The 22,766-nt window shown below is 33.6% G+C and overlaps 1 protein-coding gene across 1 annotated transcript in view; it reads right to left on the minus strand.

Moving 5' to 3' along the window:
• Positions 1–1,535: 1,535 nt before the first annotated feature.
• The window catches only part of mbc (dedicator of cytokinesis protein myoblast city), an 80,005-nt gene continuing 58,774 nt past the window's right edge, over positions 1,536–22,766 (minus strand). Inside the window, exons 24-38 of the mRNA XM_088239029.1 lie at positions 21,936–22,187; positions 20,699–20,899; positions 18,371–18,506; positions 17,363–17,503; positions 15,680–15,781; positions 14,472–14,639; positions 12,608–12,757; positions 11,718–11,830; positions 10,005–10,144; positions 8,917–8,994; positions 6,886–6,979; positions 5,747–5,920; positions 2,888–2,993; positions 1,908–2,330; positions 1,536–1,613 (exon numbers count right to left, since the gene is read on the minus strand). Of these exons, the coding sequence (XP_088095155.1) occupies positions 1,942–2,330; positions 2,888–2,993; positions 5,747–5,920; positions 6,886–6,979; positions 8,917–8,994; positions 10,005–10,144; positions 11,718–11,830; positions 12,608–12,757; positions 14,472–14,639; positions 15,680–15,781; positions 17,363–17,503; positions 18,371–18,506; positions 20,699–20,899; positions 21,936–22,187 (2,244 nt within the window). The 3' untranslated portion in view covers positions 1,536–1,613; positions 1,908–1,941. The remainder of the gene's footprint in view (positions 1,614–1,907; positions 2,331–2,887; positions 2,994–5,746; positions 5,921–6,885; positions 6,980–8,916; positions 8,995–10,004; positions 10,145–11,717; positions 11,831–12,607; positions 12,758–14,471; positions 14,640–15,679; positions 15,782–17,362; positions 17,504–18,370; positions 18,507–20,698; positions 20,900–21,935; positions 22,188–22,766) is intronic.

The raw sequence follows: 22,766 nt of genomic DNA on the forward strand, positions 1-22,766 counted from the left end.
TCCAAGAATTTTTTACATTGGTTTCTTTTCAAATGATTACATTCCAATTCTTTTGTACAAGTCACATTATATTCTAAAACAAATAAAAAAATAACCCATATCTGAAATATTGTGACTGACGGAAACACCTTTATTTTATGGCATTTACAGGGATTAAGACCTGTCACATGTGTGCAAAGTGATCGCTCAAACCAGCTTAAGACAGCTCATAACTCCTGTAAATATAAACAGGAGGTCATTGAACATTTAAATTTTTAGTTAAATTGCAAGAACATATTTTTTTAATGCTTAGGCTTCCATCTTGATTTCTCAAATGTGTTCTCCGTCTCTGTAGTAATACATTAAATATTTATGAACGTAAATGGAGGTAAAATCCAGTACTCGTCTACAAACATAAGGACATACTCAAAATATTGGTGATTAACCTATAAATATTAATTTCTCAGTATCTTAAGTTCAGTTAATTGATAAATGACACGATGAGAGATGAATTAAAATAATAAAAATTGTACAAAAATACTATTAAAATTATATGCATTCTGATAATAAAATAAAACATTGCGATAAAAAATATTATCAAAAATGTAAAACTTATAAACTAGAAATACAATAGAAAAAGTTGACAATTGATCAATATTTGTAGATAAATTTACTTGTTTTACAAACATTAAAAAAAAACGTATAATGTGTATTCACAAAAATCACTTGGACCAATATTCAAATAATTTAATTGAATGCACATTATTAAATTGATTTATTAACTTCATAATTTAAAAAATATAAATAGGTAGTGTGAAATATATTTTGTAGCCAAAGTTTTTAAATTATGTATATTTGATTTTTGGAAAAAAAAATATTTTTTTAAATAAAGCGATCAAAAAATTCTAATTTAATTTCATAGATTTGGTTTCAATGATCAGATACGAGTAAACCACATTCTCAAGTAAATCTTAATGAAGATGATGATATAAGAGAGATAAACGGGGAAGAAGTAAAAAGTGCTGCTAAATATATGAAGTATAGAAAAGCGCAAGGTTCCGATAATGTTGCTACAGAGTTTATAAAGGCGGGCGAAATTATTTTTGTCTGGATGCACAAGCTTTTTAACTGATATTTAGAGGAGGAATACACTCAATCAGATTGTGGTTTGTGGTTTTTAAATTGTACACTGCGTGAGTATTTTCCTCGACTACAAAAGCCCATGAATAGAAAGTACCAGTACATTGAGAACTCGTTACATTACCAGTTTGGTAAAATATTAAATCGTTGTGGTTGAGTCGAGTTGTGGTCCCGTGGCTAGTGTCGCACCCCACTCTACCACAACTTGATTTCCATTTTCTAGTTGTGTCATTTACAACTCTTTGAATTTTCATTTATTTCAATTTTGGCTATTTGGCGACCAAAATTGTAATATTTGGGTAAATCGTAAGAACGCAAAGATTTCTTTAAAAAAAAAACTATTTAGATCCCTAGAACAAACAATTAAATATCCGGATACAGTAGTCTACAGTACTTTCAAATAGATGCGATATAATTTTGGAGTTGTAACTTGCATAATTTCAAGACAGCATCTGGGCTCGAGAGTTCGTCACTTGAGGTCCAAACTCATGAATCTAGAAAGAAGTCGTTTGGAGAATTAAGAACTGTGCCTCTATGAAAATTTTGAATGCTTGGAACCAATTACCGAAATATTATGACTTTAAAATTTTAAAATGTACAAAACAAGAACTCTCTTTTTCTTACATTTTTGAGAAACTTTGCAGCTTTACATCTAATTCCCCGTAGCACTAAACTTCCCCCATTTTTATTTGTGATAGTACGCACATTTTTATATTTTATTTGTGAACTTCCTGTTATGCATACATAAAAAAGGCTATTAAAGATTTGAATGAACTGTACATATTTACCTGATGCGATGATTTCCCAAACAAATAAAATGACTTAATTTTGAACTGAATGCAACCGTTTCTTCGGTGGAGGGGTCGGCGCCTTTTCCTTGTGAATAGAATTAAGATTCCTTCGCAGTGCGTGCGCGGTGGCGGGCTGCAAAGACTTGTACAGGGCGGAGTCTCTAGGAGTGAATACTGTATCGTAGTCCTGGCGCGTCAACACGGGGCTAGTGACCGCGCTGCGTGATGCACTGCCGTTGTTGGTTCTGCTCTTGACGGGTGAGTTTACGTTGAAGTTGATGGCCTGATAGTAGCTCTCGGGCGGCGGGAGAGGACTTTTTATGTTGTGGGGGGGACTCGTTATGTTGTGGTCGCAGCGAATAGTCTTCTGCGGCAGCGGCGGGGGGTCGTCTTCCGTACTGATGTTTGAATCTGTCGTTCCTAGGAAAAAAATCCATTCAATTTGAAAAATCAACCTGTCTGAATATCGTCGCTTAGCTAGCTCCTCCTACACGGACATAAACATTTCATTTCAATGCATTTGAAAGTGTACTTTAGTTAAGTTTTTTCAATAAAATTGTCATAATCGTAAAACAACGAAGCACGTGATTTCCACAAAGAAGCATTTTGATCGGTTTTTTACTCCCGTTATGTTATTATATAAATAATATAGGAAATACATAATCATGTAAACTAAAAGTTACATGGGCCAAGAACATAAGAAGTCTATAATTCTCCTCAACCTCTAAGCGATACCGTGAATGTCTCAAATAATTGATGAAAAAAGGAGTATGTACATATATTGTACAGCGTTGCTTGTCAAAAACCTTCCATTTAATTAATTTTTTAAAAGGGATGGAAAATGGGACATCCATGGATGAATAGTGTAAATATTTCCAAGAAAAATACAGATTTATTTCATTTTTAACGAAACTACTTTTAAGATGGATTGGGAAAATATTTCAATTTTGATATTATCCATTTTTTTTTTAAATTACCTGCAGAGTTCCTATTAGAGTTAGTCTCACTCTGTAGAGACTGCGGGCGCTGTGAAAGCCTTCTCTCCTTCTCTACTTCAGAGCGCAGAGGTCTCGATGGAGTTAGCTAGAAATACATAATAAATCAGCACCAACCTGATGAACTTGCAAGGGGGGCCTTGCTCAATGGAAGTCCCCCCTTGAATTTTGACAAACAAAATTGCGATCGACTCAGTCAGATAAACAAAAGACAGTTTTGTTGGTTGGAATCAGTTTTAGCAAACCTTCAAATTCAAACAAGGGAATTCAATACAAAAATATACAAAATTTCAAACGACCCTCTCCCTGGTATCATCCTTACAAATTGTCTAAAAAAATGGTCTCCAATATTTTCATACTTAAGATCGGCCACTGTATTGTGAATAAACATTTGTTTAAAATCAAGATTGTGGACAGTCCTTGGTGTGAGTGCGGGGAATTGCTTGACGAGGAATGCATAGAGGAGATGCTTTTTTGCATAGAATGCATGAAAAATCCAAGCAATTTTCAAAAAAAATGTAGTTTTTATCGTAGTTAATACCGAATTTTAATGAAATTAAATTATATTTTACTATCTTGAAATTCTCGGTGAGTTCAAAAAAAAAATCAACTTAACAACTTGAAGGAAAATTTGAGGCTGATGTAAGATTTTTCACATACGCCAGTTGTCGTACAAGGATTGTGACTGTCCAAGCTTATCACAGGATAAAAGTTCACAAAGTATTTAGATAATACTGTTAGGAATAAAGTATAAATACGATTTAGAGCACATAATGCTAAGCATTAAAGAGATTGCATTTTTTTACCATGTTACATAAAATATGCACATTGAAGATCTTAAAATGATAAATAACAATTCAAAAACATGTCCTTGGTATTTTATAGTCTTATTATATTTAACTCTTGTCTATAAACTGATAGCTAAAAGGAGTAGAAGGAGGCTAAGGAATATGTCTAGAACTGGGTTGTAGTCCCACGTGTGAAGTGAAATTTTATGGGATCACGAATCAAAGATCCGAGGTTCAAATCCTACTCTACCACAACTTCCCATTTTTCCTGCATAAGGTAATTTATATTTAGGAAATGGTCTGAAAATCTAAATTTTTAGGTAAATAAAACTCTATTTTTAATAGTATTTCTTTAAAAAAGTGTTACAAGAGTATAATTTTATGCACTGAAATTCTCATATATTTTTTTCTATTGTCTAGTTAACAAAAAACACATCCATTTACTGTAGTACCGACATTTATTCAGTAGGTTTACCTTTAGAACATATTTATTGCCATATAAATTACTAATTTTAAAAAAAGGTTATAAAAATATTATTCTCAAAGAAATACAGTAAAACGTTGTTTTTACATTCGTCAGTTTTATGTTTGCCCGCTTTTTACGCCGTAAAAATGAGGTTTTACTGTACATATGTTTTATTTTGTTTTTCACCGCCGAGATGACGAATTACAAGCATTATAGAACATTAAAATAAAATCTTGGACATTGGCAGTACGATAAAAAAGTAAGGAAATTATATGATTTTGCCATTTTAAAATGCTGTTTAAAATTTTTTTTAAAAGTAAATGAATGTTTGATAAAAAACAATAATTTTCTAAGGTATTTCTGGTAAAAAACCTTTTTAAAAGTTTTATATGACTAAAATATAACTATTCAAACAGTAGATTACGCCTTTTGAAATTTAGACTTTCCATAGGTATGGTACTTATATAAAGACAAAGTATTTAAGTAAACTTAGTTCTAATGATTCAAACAGGGTTATCAAAAAACAGGTTTAAATTTTGGTTTTTAAAAATAAATAGGTACAGCGAATTTTTAAGCATAGAATCGCTCGATTCTGGGTAGTTTAGTTGCTAAGCTTTATTTAATGTCGTGTTGGTTAGTGTCAGCTATCACAAAGGGCTTACTTTATGTCCCCAAGAGTGTCATGCATGTTATATGTCCGTACGTCTACAGGCAAAGTCACTCTCTGCCTACACCTGTAGACACATCGCACAGTTCATAAACACCATATTACCAGTAACTGCAGATACAAATACCAATCCCGCCTTGTATTCTTCAACCAGAACAAAGGGAAAGTTAAGTACTGCTCGAAAACTGTATTTTTTTTCAAGTTTTCTCAGGCATATTAACAATGTGGACATTTATTTGTACTGCAAAATTCACATGTCAAATATCGAAACCTGGAAGGGTTTAAAGAAAAATGTTCAGGAAGGCCAAAAAACATATCCAAGCGTGACCTACATGTATCCAAGTGTGACCTACATGTATCTAAGCATGACCTACATCTATCCAAGCGTGATCTGCATCTATCCAAAAACAATTTATAAATTTGAAATGTTGCAATACTTGTAGATATCTGGATGTACAGGCTAAACCATTTTAATGAAATTCATTTTGCATGTTTTAAAGCACCTACTAATTTATGTTTTGTATTAATTTTACATAATTTTTTTAAACAATTTCACAATATAGCATGTGTTCATACATGCAACAAAATGATCAATCTTACTTTCCATTTTGCAACAGATTATTGGAAAATATAGAACTCAGTGACATAAAGTCATTCTACCAAAAACCTGTAATTCATGAGTTTTACCCGTCGACCAATGATATGTTCTGTTTTTCAGTTGCAGTTTAATAATTATAGCATTTTCTCACCACACGCATCAGCATTATTTGATGTAGCGTCACGTCTGAACAAAATGAAAGTCCGTTAATTACATGTCATTGATTACATTAAATTATTATAGAACTATAAATTTTACCGTGTGGAAAAATTTGTTCAAGTTCCAAGCTGGGTTAGTCAGGCGGTATAATGTTGGGGGTTACCTCCTGCCTGAGTTCCACTATGGTGCTCGTGGGGGTTACAGGATCTGGAATGGGGGCATGTCCCTTGGCGTTCCCGTTAGCTGCGGCGAGAGGCGCAGACCCGGTGTACCACTGGCTGCCGCTCCCTGATGGCGTGCTGGGGGCGCTGCTCATAGGGCCGAGCCCTATCTCGCTCTGAAATGTTTCATTTAATATTTAAAAACTTAATATAATTATTTTTCTATTTTTAAAATTATTTTTTATTATTTACAGAGAAACCTGAAAAATCAATTCAGTCTTAAATCTCAAAACGGTTGTTTAAGGGTCATTGTATATTTTCAGTCTTTTATTTACCAGTCGAAATTGTCCTATTAATTCAGTCTTAAATCTCAAAACGGTTGTTTAAGGGTCATTGTATATTTTCAGTCTTTTATTTACCAGTCGAAATTGTCCTATTTTGTTTTTGCTGTATGTATATGGTAATGATGTGAAGTCCTCATGTAGTTACTTTTGTTAGTGTGATGTAGTCATCCTAGTGTGAATTTATGTATTAATTTGACGGTTTCAAGCATTCTCAAGTTATCTATGTGTAAATGTGCAGGCCTTGTTGCTGTCCACAATAAATTATGCTAGTAGCATTATTTAAAAAAACCGATTCCTTTCTATTACAATCTAATGGTTTACTAACATATTTTTTTGTATGGATAAGGATGTATTTGTTTACAATTTTTGTATTTATTTATTTTGATTTAAAAATAATTTTCCATCACTGGGGTCCTGTGCTGAGGAAAACATTTTACATTATTTTGAAATGTGCCTTAATTATAAAAAAAAAAAACACTTTTTTACCAATTTGGCCTAGTCCACTAATCAATCCGTGGACGAATATATACATATCTGAATATTTTACGTGATTCATTGCTGACTTTTCGATCGCTCCGAACAACAAAAAATTACATTGTGAAACTCGAAGAAAAATTTCCGAGTGTCCGAAATCCTTATTCACCGAGGCAGAGTTTTCTAGCATGTAACATTCGGCGACAGCTGACGATTACCCGCTATTTCAATTTATAAACAAATATGGTAAATATTTTGAAATTTAAATAATTAACGGAGTCTTACAAACAAATAAAAAATTCATTACAACACTTAAGGTTTACCTTTCTCCCACGTCTTCTATCCTTGTCTCTCTTCCTTGAAGTTGGTAAGCCCAGAGTGGCGTAGCTGTTTGAGAGACCACTGCCCAGAGAACCCCTAAAAAGAATAGATAACAACACATTTTAAATTTCTAGACCCCTTTTCAAAAACAAAGATCTCCATTAAATTTTTTTATTACATGTCAAAATATAAATTGAAGGAAATGGCTCATTGTGGGAAAATAGAAAATGTAATTTTATCAGCTAATTTGGTTTTTCAAATTAACCCAACTTCAATCAATTATTGGGAATTTCAGTTGGTTTAAGTGCCTATATTTAAAATGTTTTCAATTTTAACCTGTTCTGTTTTCATCATACATTTAAAAGTACCATAGAACTTCGTTGACTCGAACTCCAGTCATCATTGCCAATAACCGGATTGTTATTCGGAAATAAAAGAGATATTACGTTTAATAATAAATTAAAAAGGGCGCCGGCAGCCGCTCAAGTTTTCAATGTGATTTCAATTCACTGTATTATTTGAAAAGCAATAAAAAGATGACTTCAGAGTAAATTTTGCATTTTCTTTCAAAACATTGCTTTAATTTAATGGTTAATCCAACTATCCGGATTTCTACATATCCGGATAACGTCTGGCACTCATTGATCAGGGCAGTTGGAGTTTCACTGTAGTTTGGCTATAGAAATTAATATTTATTATGTTATTATTCATTTCTATAACCCAACAAATATTTATTTCTTTTTCGTATTTAACTTTTTGTACATAATGCTAATTGCACATTGGCGGGCTTATTTCCAAATGGCAATTTCTTCCAACCAACCAATGAAATAAAAGTTTAATTTTATTATTCAAGTTACAAAACATATTCAATAGAAAATAAAAATGAAAAACTTAAGATATATAAAATATAAATAACTGTATGTTTTTGAATTAACTTAAATCAATACTATTACTCAATGAAAAAAGGGAAAAAAGAGGAAAGAAGAAAGGAGAGATTAAAAAAGAGAAAGAAGATGTTTCTTCAGACGTATATTACAACAGAAATAAAGAACATCTTATAGAAGGAAATATATAAGTCTAGGCATTTACATGGCGTATGATCTGTCATCGGCTGGTTTAAGTGGCCACTTTACACACCGTATAACATTCACCATTCTGCCTATATTTGAAAATCAATTTCGAAATCGAAATCGGGTTGTGGTCCTGTGGCTAGTGTCTCGGACTCACGGACCAAAGGTCTGTGGTTCGAATCCCACTCTACCCCAACTTGATTCCATTTTCTAATAGTGAGTTATTTACAACTCGTTGAAAATGGCCCACAAAATTAAACATTTGGGTAAATCGTAAGAACGCAAATATTTCTTTTATAAAAAAAAATTTCCTAATTCTCATTTTTCTCAATTTTCAATTCTTCCATATGTTGATCTTTGTGAAGTTAAAGAGCTAAAACCTTTATTCATCTGGTTCTTGTTTACAAAAATTTGGATAAAATCAAAATATGTTGAAATTAATGTTCGTATTGTTATTATACAAAAAAAATATATTTATAAAACAATATTTGGTAGCACTTAACATATTTATTTATTTATTTATTTTTATTTTTGCACCACAACAGGCCAGGAGGCCCAATTACAGCGGTGAATTACATCACAGAACACCCAGGCTTGAGAAAAATCACATTTAATTTTTGTGTTCTCACCGGGAATCGAACCCGGAACCTTCCGTCTGTGAGTCAAGCGTCTTGACCACTACACCACGGAGGCCGCCTATATGTTTACCATGTTATTGACACGTGTGTACCACATGATCGACACATGTTTACCGTACGTGTAACACATGTTAACTACAAATGAAATATCTGTTCGGTACAATTTAAAGTTTTATCGTATTTTGACACTCTTTTAAGTGTCAGCTGAAAATTTTAACAAGCATTTGTTAAGTTATGACGATGTTTATGTATACCTAACACTGTATCACCCGGTATTTATGTAATTGGCATTGTATGGGCGCAGAGCGTTAAGGAATTTAGTTACCTGTTAACCTGCTTGTTAAACTGTGATGTGAACGCTCTGAGGGTATTGGCTTGCGATCTTCCCATCGATACACCTGACCTGAAACAGCTCACACAAATTAATACATGGATTATACAGTTAACATTACGATGAAGCAGTCTAAATTTTTTAATTTCTTACAATGAACCTCTTTTAAAAATTGAGCGCATTTTTTAAAACATCATTATTATTAAAATACACAATATAATCTCACTCTAAATAAAACAGAGGGTTCCCGTGATTAGGAGAGGAGTACTCACTTTTTTTTAAACAAAGATATCCAAATAATCAAATTATAAGTTAAAATGTAACATAGTATATGATCATCTAAAAAAATGTAAAGGAAATACAAACTACGCAATCTTAACTATTTTAATCCCAACCTTCTATGCATACAATAAGTGAAGGCCCAAACAATATGAAGACCTATGTAAGACCTCTATTGGAGTATAGATACCTAATATAGAGTCCCTATTTGACTAAAGACATCGAGCTACTGGAGAAAGTCCAAAGATGTGCTACAAAAATCCCCAAATTACCCAAAAGAATGACCACGGTAGATTAAAAGCACTAGAACCTACATCGTTGGAAAAACGAGGAGACTTAATATAAATATGTAAGATACTAAATGATTATTATGACTGCCCCCTGCATGACTGCACGAGATGTTTTAATTAAATCACAACATTATTTACGGGATCATAACTGGAAGCTCTATTGTCCCCAATTCCACCTCAATCCCAAGAAAAAACTTCCTTTCCAGCAGAGTACTTTCAGACTGGAATAAATTGCCAAGCCTAGACGTCCATTCCATTTCGGTCAACCAGTTTAAAAACCGTTAGGATGCTTTTTTGGAGGAAGGAGAACGCAGACAAAAAGCAGTACATAAGATATAGGCGCACCAGCAAAGGCTGCCTGCCTATGACAAATAATAATAATACGATCTATGACTATCACCTCACCGCACGTAACAGATGAACAGGATACGCAGCAGCGTTTGGTTTGGCAATGCTGTGAGCTATGCACCATCGGGTGCGGATAGAGGAATGATAATGATGACGAATACTTACTCCACACTGTGGTTGGTCTGAGTGGATATCTCCGACCAGCGATGGTCTCCAGAACTATCGGTGAAGCTCATCCCTCGACTGAGCATGCTCATCTGTCTTCGCATGGTCACCATGGATATCTCCTTCTCCAAGTCGCAACTCTGCGTGTAGAACAAACAAATATCAAAACTCTAAAAAGGTCTCTACTGCACTCATTTGTCTTTGAAAATGTAAGCGAATTTGTTTAATATTTAAGTGACAGCATTTTTGAGTCATGCATGCAATAGGGTCTTATCGCATTTTAAAATTATTATATTTAGATAAGCAAAAGAATGTGATGGTACTGGTATTATTATTTTTGTTTGTGCGACGTAAGATAAATACGCATATTTTGAATAATCTGAAAATGAGATGTTTCACGCCCTATGTGACAAACGGCACGTTTTAGGTTACAGCACCGTGCTTGTGCATAATATTTGTTAGAAGCGCACTGGGCGTGTACGACCGCAAGCCGTTATGTATGTGCTTGTTTTTAAACCCGAAAATTATTTTTATTTTATTAACAAATACAGCAAAATTGCTTTTTACAAAACTTATAATATAAACATATTTGGTTTAATTATTTTGTCAAAAAGCATACAAAACTTTTTACCCAAAATTTAAAGAACAAAAATGAAACCTAAAAATTATATAACAGATTCCGTAGAAGTTTAAAACAATTAAAAAATAAATGTAAAAATCAAAGTAAATAATAAAATATTTTAAAGGATTAATATAACGAGAAAATTATCAAGTCCTGTTTCATATAATAATTATACTAATGGTTTAATTACCATTATGAATGAAAACTTGTATTTTATACATTTATTTGTTTTTTTTATATTTAAATCTTAAAGTAGGGCACACATATCATACATATTGTTATGTGTGTTCTAATAATAACATTACAAATATATTTAATTTATAAATTGTTTATCACATATGTCTTGACCATTATTTTAAATTTTGATATGTTTTTTTCTTCATAAATATTTTTTTGATATATGATTTGATTTTTTTGCACTACAACAGGCCAGGAGGCCCAAGTACAGTGGTGAATTACATCACAAATCAACCCAGGCTTGAGAAAAATCACTTTGAATTTTTGTGTTCTTACTGGGAAGCGCCTTGACCACTACACCACGGAGGCCGCCATTGATAGTTATCATTAAGATAGCATCATTAATAAGATATTATATATAATTAAGATATCATTAACATACATTGATAGTTATCATTAAGATAGTAAAAATCCACTCTAAATATTAAATATATTTTCAACGTTATTCCCGATTTGAATATTTGTATTTGTCCTGATACCATATTGAAGTCGATTGAAAGCCAGTCGGCCTTATCTCAAGGGCCTCAAAGCACTCACAGACACAGAGAATCGAATACGACATTTGTGCCTTCAGCTGTTAAACTTTCTTTCTGTAAAATGCTAGTTTTTACTAGTTTAAAATTTATTTATTTCACACATAGAACTGTATTCTTTATCCGCCTGACACAGAGCAGACAATACTCTCTGTGTATCCCTACAGCGAAACAGTGATATTTTGTCTTTTTCAAAAATATTTACATTACACCAATGATATTTTATATACGTGCAAACGATATTTTAGCAATATGTAGGCATACCAGCGATCTCAATTACCAATAATGACAATAGATTAATGGATCAAAACATGAATAAACCTTTTTGCCATAATTTTCGTGAACATGCGCCTTCATCTTGTCAAAACATTCCGCTATTCTCTGGTGCAAGGGAGCCAGGGAAGGTGGTAGTCTAACTCTATGCACTTCGATTCCTATGGGAAAAAAATGTTTTTTTTTAAAGGCAATTGAAGTACACAGACTATTAGTTATGATTTTATTTTATGTTATTTTCTATAATGCTTTAAGTACTTTTAACTGAATATTGTAAGAGCCCTATGGGCGTTCATTAAACAAATACATAATTAAATAATATTTACACAGTGATATAGCGAGTTCTAATATTAGCACCATATATGCCCGTTTTATAACACATATTATTTGGAATTCATTTGGTAAGAGTTAAATAATTTTGTCATTTATTTTAATACAAATATTTTTAGACAATAGGGAAATGTCACTTTTTAAAAATATTTTTTAAGTAATAAAGGTCTATGAAATACTGTCCAGTAAAAAAATACATACATTTTTGTTACTTATTAGTAGCATTAAAAATATTTTTAAATTTGTAATTTTGAATTCCCGCAAAAACGGTCATTCCATTGGCCAAGCCCCTAATACGTCACGATTCATGTTTATTTGGTCGTGACCATTAAAATTTGTTTAGAACATTGTCACGAATCTTGACGTTACAACTATCGAGGCCAAACATGTCACATTTTTCTAGTGGCGTATTTAAAAAAAATATATTTTGAATTTATAAATGAAAACATTTCTCCACAATATCCATATTGATTTTGAAAATACAATTAATTATTCTAAATCCATTTCATATATTTTTATTGGTATTCGTAGTATGTGATATTTCCCTATTATGTAATTAATATTATTTTTACTGAAATATCAAAAAGAGAATGAAAAGCTTTACTAACCAAACTCCAACAGTGGTATCTGAGAGGCTATGAGGTCTTTGAGAGTGCTGATAAGATTTCTATGGTCAGGATGTGCACGAATATAATCCTCAGTAAAGAAAGCCTTCTCATAGTTCATTATTCCGCCCATAACAGCTGCGTCCACCATTCCTGTAGATTTTTTATTGATATAAATGATATTAAAAGGAAATGCGGTCTGACCTTTCTTCATACAAACGTATTTCCGTATATTCTCCCTGGATTGCGGCACTAAAGCAATGATTTTTTTTACATACTGTAGATGTTCACAATTGGCTTGTCCCTATCGTTTGGACCATCTAAAAACCCGCCCAAAAGTGCCCAGTTTTATCTGCCGTCTTCGGATGTACAACATACAAATAAGTATAATAAATATTGATACTCTTCTGTCAAAAAAAAAACAAAATTCAATTTACTTTTGGGGAGCTGAAAATGGTTTTGTCGATTTTAGTTAGGTTAGTATTCATCAAACCGCTTTCATTTGCCTTAAGATCTAAATTTATTGCAACAGAAAGGGAAAACATTTCTGAAAAGGAAATATGGAAGTCTAGCTGAAACAGTTTTCTTACTTCACAAAAGTAAACAGATGGAAGAGTTGACAAGATGCGGATGTTTAAGCCTAGGCAGAATGGTGAATGTTACACAGTGTGTAAAGTGGTCACTTAATTTTAATTAATTAAATTTAATTAATCAAATAATTTTATTTATCAAATAATTTAATTTAATTAATTAAATAATTTAATTTAAATAATTAAATTTAAATTAAATGAATTAAAATGAAATATTAATCAAACGGACAGAGGATCGAGAAATTTGACAGCTTTAAATACTTGGGAGTTCATGTAGCTGAGGATGGAAGCATGCACAAAGAGCTCGCAACCCACCTAGGAATTTCTGGAGCAACTTTTAACATGATGCGTGTTGTGTGGAACTCTAGTCTATACTTGGTCAAAACAAAATGCCGATTATTTAACTCTTGTATAATGCCAGTACTCCCATATGGGTACGAATTTTGGCACCTTACCAAAGCTCAAAACACCAAACTTCTGAGTTTTGAGAGTAAGTGCTTGAGAAGAATATTAGGTATAAGGTGGTTCGATTTTATAGCTTTTATTTAAGTACAAGAACGGACGCAGCAGTCTCCTATAACTAGTGTCTTGAGGATACAGCGTTGGACCTGGATTGGACACGTGCTACACATGCCTCTTAAGGAGAACTTAAACCCAAGTTGCCTCTTCTTTAAACCTGCGGGCTCACGCCGTCTTGGAAGGCCATCGATGACGATCTTTCGACTTTATTTGGCGGATCTAAGAAGCGCTGAATTTATGTGGGAGGAGGCGATAATGCTGACTGGCGATAGGGTCTCCCGGAGGCAACTGGTGATGTCCACATGCTCCAATTAGGAACGGATGTGGAAAAGAAGAAGAAGAATTAATTAACTAAATAATTTCATTTCATTCATTAATTAATTTGTTTATCTTAATAACCAACTCACTAGGGAGTGAAAGTCCAGCCTCTCTACAAACATTTGGACACACTCAAAACATTGTTAATAAGATATTATTTTTTATTTTTGTTCAGTGCCACATAGCTGCGTTTATTTATAAGACAAAATTCAACAAAATCACGTTTGTACAGTGTGAAAAGCGAACACAGATATTAGAATCACGGATAATAAATATTGTTACCATAATCGGTCAGTCCCAAAACAATCTATACATAAATAATCCGCACATTGTGACCAAACTTTGCCTATCGTTATCACTTATAATAATAACTATACATGGATACAAAAGATTGGTTATTCAATTTAGACCGACATAAGAAGATAACCAATTTGCCTTACCATTCAATTTCCTAGTGAGGGGGTCTAGCGGTAAGGTGTGATCAGCGCGATGCTCGATGACTAAGGTTCGCAAAATGGAATTGGCTTTCCTCATAGTTTCTACGGCGACTTGAAGCGGCGACATCTCGTACGTTTTACTCTTCACAACTGGGCACCACCTCAAAATACCTGGAATTATAGAAATGTTTAACAATCCACATTTAAAGAGAGCGGAGTTTCCTGGTATGTAGGTGAAGTAATTCAGTCATATGAATGTTACACTGTGTGTAATCAGTAATTGGTCATAAAACCTGTAAGTAAATACCTAGACTTCCATATTCCCTTCTTTAAAATGTTCTCCATCTCTGTTGTAATAGAAATTATTTCATTACAGTGAAACCCCGAAATTACGTCCCCGCAATTTGCGTTTTTCCGTGATTCACATATAATTTTTGTAGTCACATTGAATTATGAATTTTTAGTACATTAAAAACCCAGTTTTAAGTTTTTTTTCCACAATTAACTTTGGAGAAATTCGCAATCCCCACTGAAAACTGACAGCTCGAGAGTCTGAAGTTAGTCTCTATCATTATAACAACTTTTTTATAGCGGCTGCCACAGACCAAGTAAACACAGCTGAAAATTTTAGCATACTTCAGAGGCATGTATGCCAACATAATTTTAAAAAAAATTGACAATCAAACTCTCCAAACCCGCGAAATTTAAAAATTCCTAATATTTTATGAACACACTTATATAGTTTCATATGTATGACATTATTGGTTATTATACAGTATAGTCTCTATAATCTGAACAGTTAAAAACCGAGCCTGTTCAGTTAAACGATTTTTCAAATAACTGTAATCTTTAAGAAATTAATAACAAATTTCTTGCATATATAAAAGGGTGCATATTAATAAGAGATATACGATTTGTTTTTTTTTTTATTGATAAAACCCAAATTTCCAAGTTTATTCATATCAATATAAAGTATAGACATGGGAATTATGCATGGAACACAATATCGCTCAAATACCCTCTTCGGCTTCTCTGGCATGACGCCATCCTTTTTTTAAAAAAAATCTATGATGTTTTGACATAATTAGAGTTACATCTCACCAATATACCGAATTATTTCGTTCTTCAGGCCTGTGAAAATGCAACTTCCAAAAAGTGTTCAGAGTATATAGTGCAGCGCCACAATCCACGAAAAGATAAATAGTATTTACCTGGTAACTTTTCTCTAATTTCCACTTCGGTCCTTTCCAACCAAAGTGTTCCAAATTCGTTTTGACTAGATTTTTCTTCACCAGAGTTGGCCATCGATTCATCTGTATAAAATATAATATTACTAGTACAAAGTATTTTTTAATTTATTTCACTGCCACAAGACAAAGGATACAAGCAAAAACGCACCACGAAAATTACACAATATAAACAAAAGCACTCTTTTGAAAAAATAAATACTTCGTAGTCACCTTCTAGCTCAATGCTGTCGAAGGGATAATTTTCTTGAGCAGTTCGACTAAAAATACATATTTCATGAAAATAGAAAGTAATCACTTTTTAAAAAAACCTTTTATTTCCTTTAATCTGTTCCCGTCTTCTACCTAACTTACCTGATCTCACATTCTATTTACTCTGCATTTTAATTCCTTTATATCTGACATTAGGATGTTAAACATAGTTTATATATCCTCATTGTGCAAATAATATCTGTTAACATTTAAAAAATTGAGGATCATTGGATTTAAAAAAATAAATTAAAGCCAGCATCGATTACCTGAAAAAAAACTCACTAAAACACGCAAAAAACCGGCTTAAAATAGCTCAAAGTCTTACCGATTTTTTCAAAACAGAGTATTTTATCATGCATATTTATCCATAACTTCAATAATTTATATTGAGCGCTAGTGCTAATAAGATTACCTTCGGGCTTAGTTGTAAGGTGTAATTTTTTAAAACAAAGATTGTTCACGCAATTTGAAATTCTATAATCTTAACGAGAAATTAAAAATACTTTTAAAAAAGGAAGTTCACATTACAGATATTGTCAACGCAACGATGATATGTCAGATAATTGATTAATTCGTCGCCATTTGGAACATGCTACTGAAATTTGGTCTCCGTACTATCGGAATAATATTGACCATTTGGAGTCCATCCAGCATCGTTTTCCGAGAAGAGTCGCATGGTTGCTTGGCTTCGAAAGAGGAACCTATTCCTATGCTGATATATAAAAACGTTTACAAATGTCTTCATTGGAAAACCGTAGAACAGAGTTGGACCTTATATGTATTTTTAAATACTAAACTCAATAAGCGATGTCTCTTCTCTGTTACAAACGACCTTCCATGTTCCCGTGGCACTAGAAATAATAATCTTTTGCATGTCAAATCTTCCAAATCTAACTATGGCTTATATTCCCCAGTGACAAGAATGTGTAGACTAGTAAACTCTTCCAGTGACTTGGAGTTTCTCGGGCTGGATCTTCCTGCGTTCTGCAAATCCCTTGTTAATGTCAAGAAGAGTGTGGGGGGATGCCGTGGCTAAACTGGGCTACTGTAAGACTATTTTTCTATACTATTGTTCTAATTTACTGTCCTTATTTTCTGTCTTTAGCTTCAGTATTGTTTAATTTATTTATAAATTCATTTTTGTAACTATAAATAACATGCATGTAAACTGTGCAGATTGGCTTAGGCCGTGAATAAATACATAAAATTATATTTAATTATTTATAATAATAATAATCTCAAAAAGATAGAAATTTAATTCTGTCTATGCTAGAATAGTGAATGTTAGTTTATAAATTGGTAACTTAAAACGGTCAATGATTCTTTTTTTAAATGCTCTTGATCTCTGTTTTAATATAAATTGAGTATTAAATAAATCAAATAGTGAAATCATACCATTTCTGTAGATCGGTCTCGAGTAGCGAAACTTGTTAACATTGTTATGTTGGTGGAATTTTAGTATTCTGTCACTTATCGGCTTCCCAGACATCCTGTTGTGTTCTGACATTAGCGGTTCCACAGCGTTGATTTGAACATCTGAACATTTACTGCGTTAAGGGTACAATAGAAATTTAAAAAAGATTGTTTGCATTATAAGCAAAACCCGTAGGTAGACCCTCAGTCTTTAAAACGATTTGGGGTGTGCGCGTATTCTTTCAGAAATCTAAAGCGTTGACCGAAGAAAACAACTTAGCATTTTCCTTCAACACAATACATAATTTTGTACAAGACCAGCTTATTAAACACAGGACGTTAACTCTTAACTACTTTTTAATTTAAGGCGGGTTGTAGTTCAGCGGTTTTATGGACTCTGGATCAAGAGGTCTAAGATTCAAACACAGCTCTTCAACAGGTTTCTTGTTTTCTACCAATGGTAAAAATGTAAACAAGTGTATTTTTCCAATTAAAAAAGAATGAACAGATACAATAAAAGCACCCACCCCTTTCCCGAAACTGTTTATAAAGATTAACAAATTACAACAAGGATGAATTAGAGAAGGGAATATGGAAGTATAGGCATTTACAAGACTTGTAACCGGTCATTGGCTGGTTTGAATGGCCACTTTATAAAGACTTGTCTTTCTTCAGTTTCGCATATTCACTATCAATTTTTTAAAACTAATTAAGCGAAAATTTAGTATTTCTTTACAATCAAACTGCGAAAATAACAAAACATAGAAACATTAAAAGCTTTCATTATACCCCTCACTGCAGTATTGTCAATTTGTGATCAATCGAATACACGTGGTCAGTACAATCACCTCATTTTAGTTTCCCAGCGTGACAGTGAAGGAATACGGTGCGAGTTCCAAATTGAGACCGCTTGGAAAAGGAAGAACGTAGTAAAACAAACAAAACAAACGACACGCGAACAGATAGTTGATAAAATAAAGTAAAGGATACATTGATGAGACGAGTTCTTGATATCATCTCCAGGAGGACTGAGAGTAGCCATCAGTTCGGCGTTGGGTAAACCGTTAAGTGTACGCGCGCTGAAATCCTGCAATCTCTCGTAATCTTTGCCTTTGTACACAAAAACCTGCAAAAACACAAAAAATCACATTCACTAATATTTTTATTCAATTACTCTTCTTTTAAATATAATAATAAAAATACTTTATAGTTTTATAACTTTAACTGGTAATTTTTTTTAAAATAAAAGTGGAATAAAACTATAAAGTATTTTTATTATTATAATTAAAATGCAGTTCCACCAAGAAATGTCAGTAGAAAAACTCAATACTCTTCTTTTATTTTATGCTCTATTAAGCTAGTTAATATAAAAACTGAAAATATTAAAATTGGTATTTGAAGCGTTGGCTTTGAGATTTTCCATGTTAAAACATTAGATGCAATGTGCATTTATCAATGTAACTGTCACTATCTCTCTTAGTCCTAGATTTGCCACTTTCTTCTGTCTTAAAGTTGGTCTAGTGGTCAACGCGTTTGCCTACCATGCAAGAGGTCTCGGGTTCGATTCCTGACATGGTTGACATGAAATATTTATTTAAAAAGGTATTTTACACTAGAATATTTCACGGTCCCTGGTCATCTTACCTTCTTGTAACAAAACAGGGTCAGGATACGCCGCGATTGGTGTACCAATCCAGTACCCTATGCACCATTGGCGCAGAAAAGGAATGATGATGATGATGATGATTCATTCTTGAAAGCATTTTTATTTCAATTTATTTCAACAGAGAGGGAAAAAGGGAGGAAATCCAGCCAGTCTGCAAGCATTTGGACATACTCTTGTTGTACATTGTTGTATTTTTGTTGTATTTTTATTTATTTATTTTGTTTATGTACGAGACCGTTTCAAATTTTTCAGTTTACATTTTGTTGCGATATATTTAGTTATAATGATGTTTGATTTGCTTTATTTCAATGTTGTTTTGAATATGTACTTTTAAAAAAAATGAGCATTACTTTAGATTTGTAGTACCTCCTGGGAATATAATTAATTTGTAATTATACTTTGTATTATATCAATAAATAAAATAATTTTTAAAATCACTGCGGATATTATGCACGGCTCTATCCCACTGGGTTTCTCCGGCGTATGCTTGGTTACAACTTACCTTAAGTACGTTAGACCTCGTCAGCATATACTGTTCCACATAACCGACCAGAACAGAACCGACCTGCCAGTGGTTATGCCTCTTGGAACATAAATACTAAAGTAATTTTTATGAACCACGGTTTCAAATAATGCCATATCATTGGTCTCTTTTTGAAAAAAATCCTTTCTGTTCATAACTAAGCAATGTTTCATAAAATGGGTAATGATTTGAAATTATACGCCGGAACCACTTTTTCGCTCGCAGTTGGCATAACGTCATTTTGACGTCACACATTTTTTTTAAATACGTGAGTTGCATTATTCTTTTACCTTGCGTGTAATGTACAAGGTTTATATTTACTTCAAAGCGATAGTTATTTATTTGTTTACTTAAAAAATTGTATTAAATTTACTTCAATGAAAAACTTTGTTTAGTTATTTAGTTATTTTATGTAAGGATCGGTGGGATGTTTCGGCTGTGACCTGTTTCAGGGGCTTCTTTGCATTTGCTTTAGTGACAAGGAAACCACAGAAAACTCGTCAGGAGAAGGCGGACCGTTGTAATTCGTCAACAGATCTTCCGATCCACTTGAAGAGTGTTCGGCATTTGGTGTCCTATCAATGATACCTTTTATTGCCTTTACTATATCTGTCATGTATAATTTTACCTATCTTGACAAGTCCTTATGACTAATTACTACATGAACATCGTGTAAATCCTCATCTAGACTTCTGCATCGCGCCTCCAGTTGCATTCGCTTTAGACTGAAAAAGGGGCAATGCATCAATAAATGGGAGACATCTTGGAGAGTAACATCATCGCATGGGCAAGGGTTGATCTCAGATATTTTGAATCTGTGTAAATAGCTTATAAATCTATGTCCTGTCAGGATTTGTGTAAGTTTCACTATGTAAAGTTTCACTTTTTATTTTGCATGGCAGTATGCTTTTTATTGTTTCTACATGTATACAAAAAAGCGTTGTTTATCTTTTAAATTATTACTTACTATGTTTGTACTTACCTGTATATTTTTTTAAAATGCAATTTGGCCGTATTGTAAAATTAAATAATTAAATAAAATAAATAAATAAAATAAGTTACAATAAACTTCCACCGAGAATATTCACTGACAAACTTGAATGTGTTTTCATATTACTAGTTTAATTACCTTATTCTGTAAGAATGGAGGGAAGCCCTTCCCATAGTACCCGACGCGGAAGTATTCCGGCTGCGGTCGAGGCTGTTTCACTATGGACGCATAGAAACCCGACATCATGTGGTACAGCTCGGACAGGTGGCAGTAGTCGAACACTTCCTCCTCATACTGCGTCACTAGCTCCTTGCACACGCCTACGGCCAGTTCCCACATCTACAACATACAGAGATACAGTCCGTGTGATGATCATGTGGCAGTACAAGGTGTGGAAATACCTTTCAGTTTCAGTGCTGCAGAATAGCATTTATTTGATATTTTTAAATACATATTACAATTTGTTACCCACTAAGTCTAAAGACTTTTCGATGAGACACATTTTTTTTAAGACAGGTTTTTTTTTACATTATTTTATTTAAATAATACATACTTATTTATCCATTCAACAGACACTTCAAAGTATTTAGAAAATGTTTCTTCAATTCTTTTTTTTTCAATTGAAGATCTTTCATGTTAATGATGGTTCGAGGGAGATCATTGAACAACCTTGGAACAGCGCAATTTAATGTTCGTTCTCCGAAGTAATTTGTAATTCGGGAAAAGACCAGGGAACCCTTAGTTTTTAATAAAGAGTTGTGAGTGTGGGAAACTCTTTTTTTATATTCCGGATCAGAGTGATCTACAATATATTTGTAGTCACAAAGTTGCTTTACCGGCAGGATATTACAGAATTTAAAACATACACCTTGGCCCTTGTTTTTCGCCTCACGGAACATGCTATCTGGTACAACCCGTTTAACAGTAAAATTTAATTAATTTATTTTTTTTCTCTCCAAAGTGAGGTAATACCTCGCCTCGAGTGGATTCAATATTACCAAAGCACTCTCAAACCTGCTCCGGACCAATAAGTTGTATAGGAATCTAAGTGTTCAAGGATTCTCAAAAATTCGGCCACAACTTCATGCAGTCAATCTGCTTTCATGACCGCAAGATCTTTCATTGCCGAAACACGCATACGTTGGCGGCTATCCATTGTGTATCAGTGATATACAGTGGCCTTATGCTGTAACTAATTCGTTCCGTAAAATCATTCATATCGCATGAGAGGGAACGAGAGCGAAATATGGTTTTGATTGCGTTAGAATGAGATGAATATATGACACACGAACGAACTTACGAAACGAAATTGTGACAATAAGCCTGCAGTACACAATGCTCTAGTAAAAGACAAAATTAAAAAGTGAGGGTGTACCTTCCCCTTGTCCATGTAGTGGATGATGTCGTAGTAGAGCGCCTCCTTGAGGTCGCGGTGCGTCTGGCAGTGCGGATGGCGATGGCTCCGCAGGAGGGCAGACAGGGGAGCGCACGACCACTGCAGAAGCTTGGCGTGCAAGCGCTGAGTGAGCCCCGCCTCGGTCCAGTTGTCACACTCGAGGTGCAGCTCGCACAGCTTGTTCACGTAGCGGATGTACATCTCCGGCCGCTTTATGTCCGAGTAGAAATCCTGCCACGGAGAAACCACAATATTATTTATTTGTCTTTTGTGTTTAATTCTAACAAATCAGAGTTTATTCGGATTGGGTTGTACTTGGACTGCCTTCAGCAAATTAAAACACATTTATGAAAACAAAAATATACTCAAGTCTTTAACACGTGCATCTCTAGACTAGACGTAAACCCTTACAGTATGGTTCAAAAATTAAAATGCACATAACGGTTCATGGGATGGCAGGCGCTTGATGTGAGTCTTCGAGATAGAAAAGGAAACAGAGATTAGGCAGAAAACCTAAATTGCCTATGTCACGAACCATGTGACAAAACTAAAGCGGCAATGGGCAGGACATATAGCTGAAAAGGAGTACACCAGTTCCATGAATATTGAAGTAGAGGCCCTGGACAAATAAAAGGAGTGTCGGAAGGCCGCGAAAGAGATGGACCAACTACATAGTTCAGATAGCTGGTGGTGCCTGGATGCTAAAGGATCAAGACAGAGGCGAGCGGAAAGAATCGGAAGAGGCAGTAATGGAGAGAGGAATGCAAGAGAAGAAGTAGAAGAATCCGAATTTGTAGATTTAATTATCAT

The sequence above is a fragment of the Micrasema longulum genome, unplaced genomic scaffold, assembly GCF_059751315.1.
Source record: "Micrasema longulum isolate JH-2025_06_02 unplaced genomic scaffold, ASM5975131v1 h1tg002045l, whole genome shotgun sequence".
Lineage (NCBI taxonomy): Eukaryota > Metazoa > Arthropoda > Insecta > Trichoptera > Brachycentridae > Micrasema > Micrasema longulum.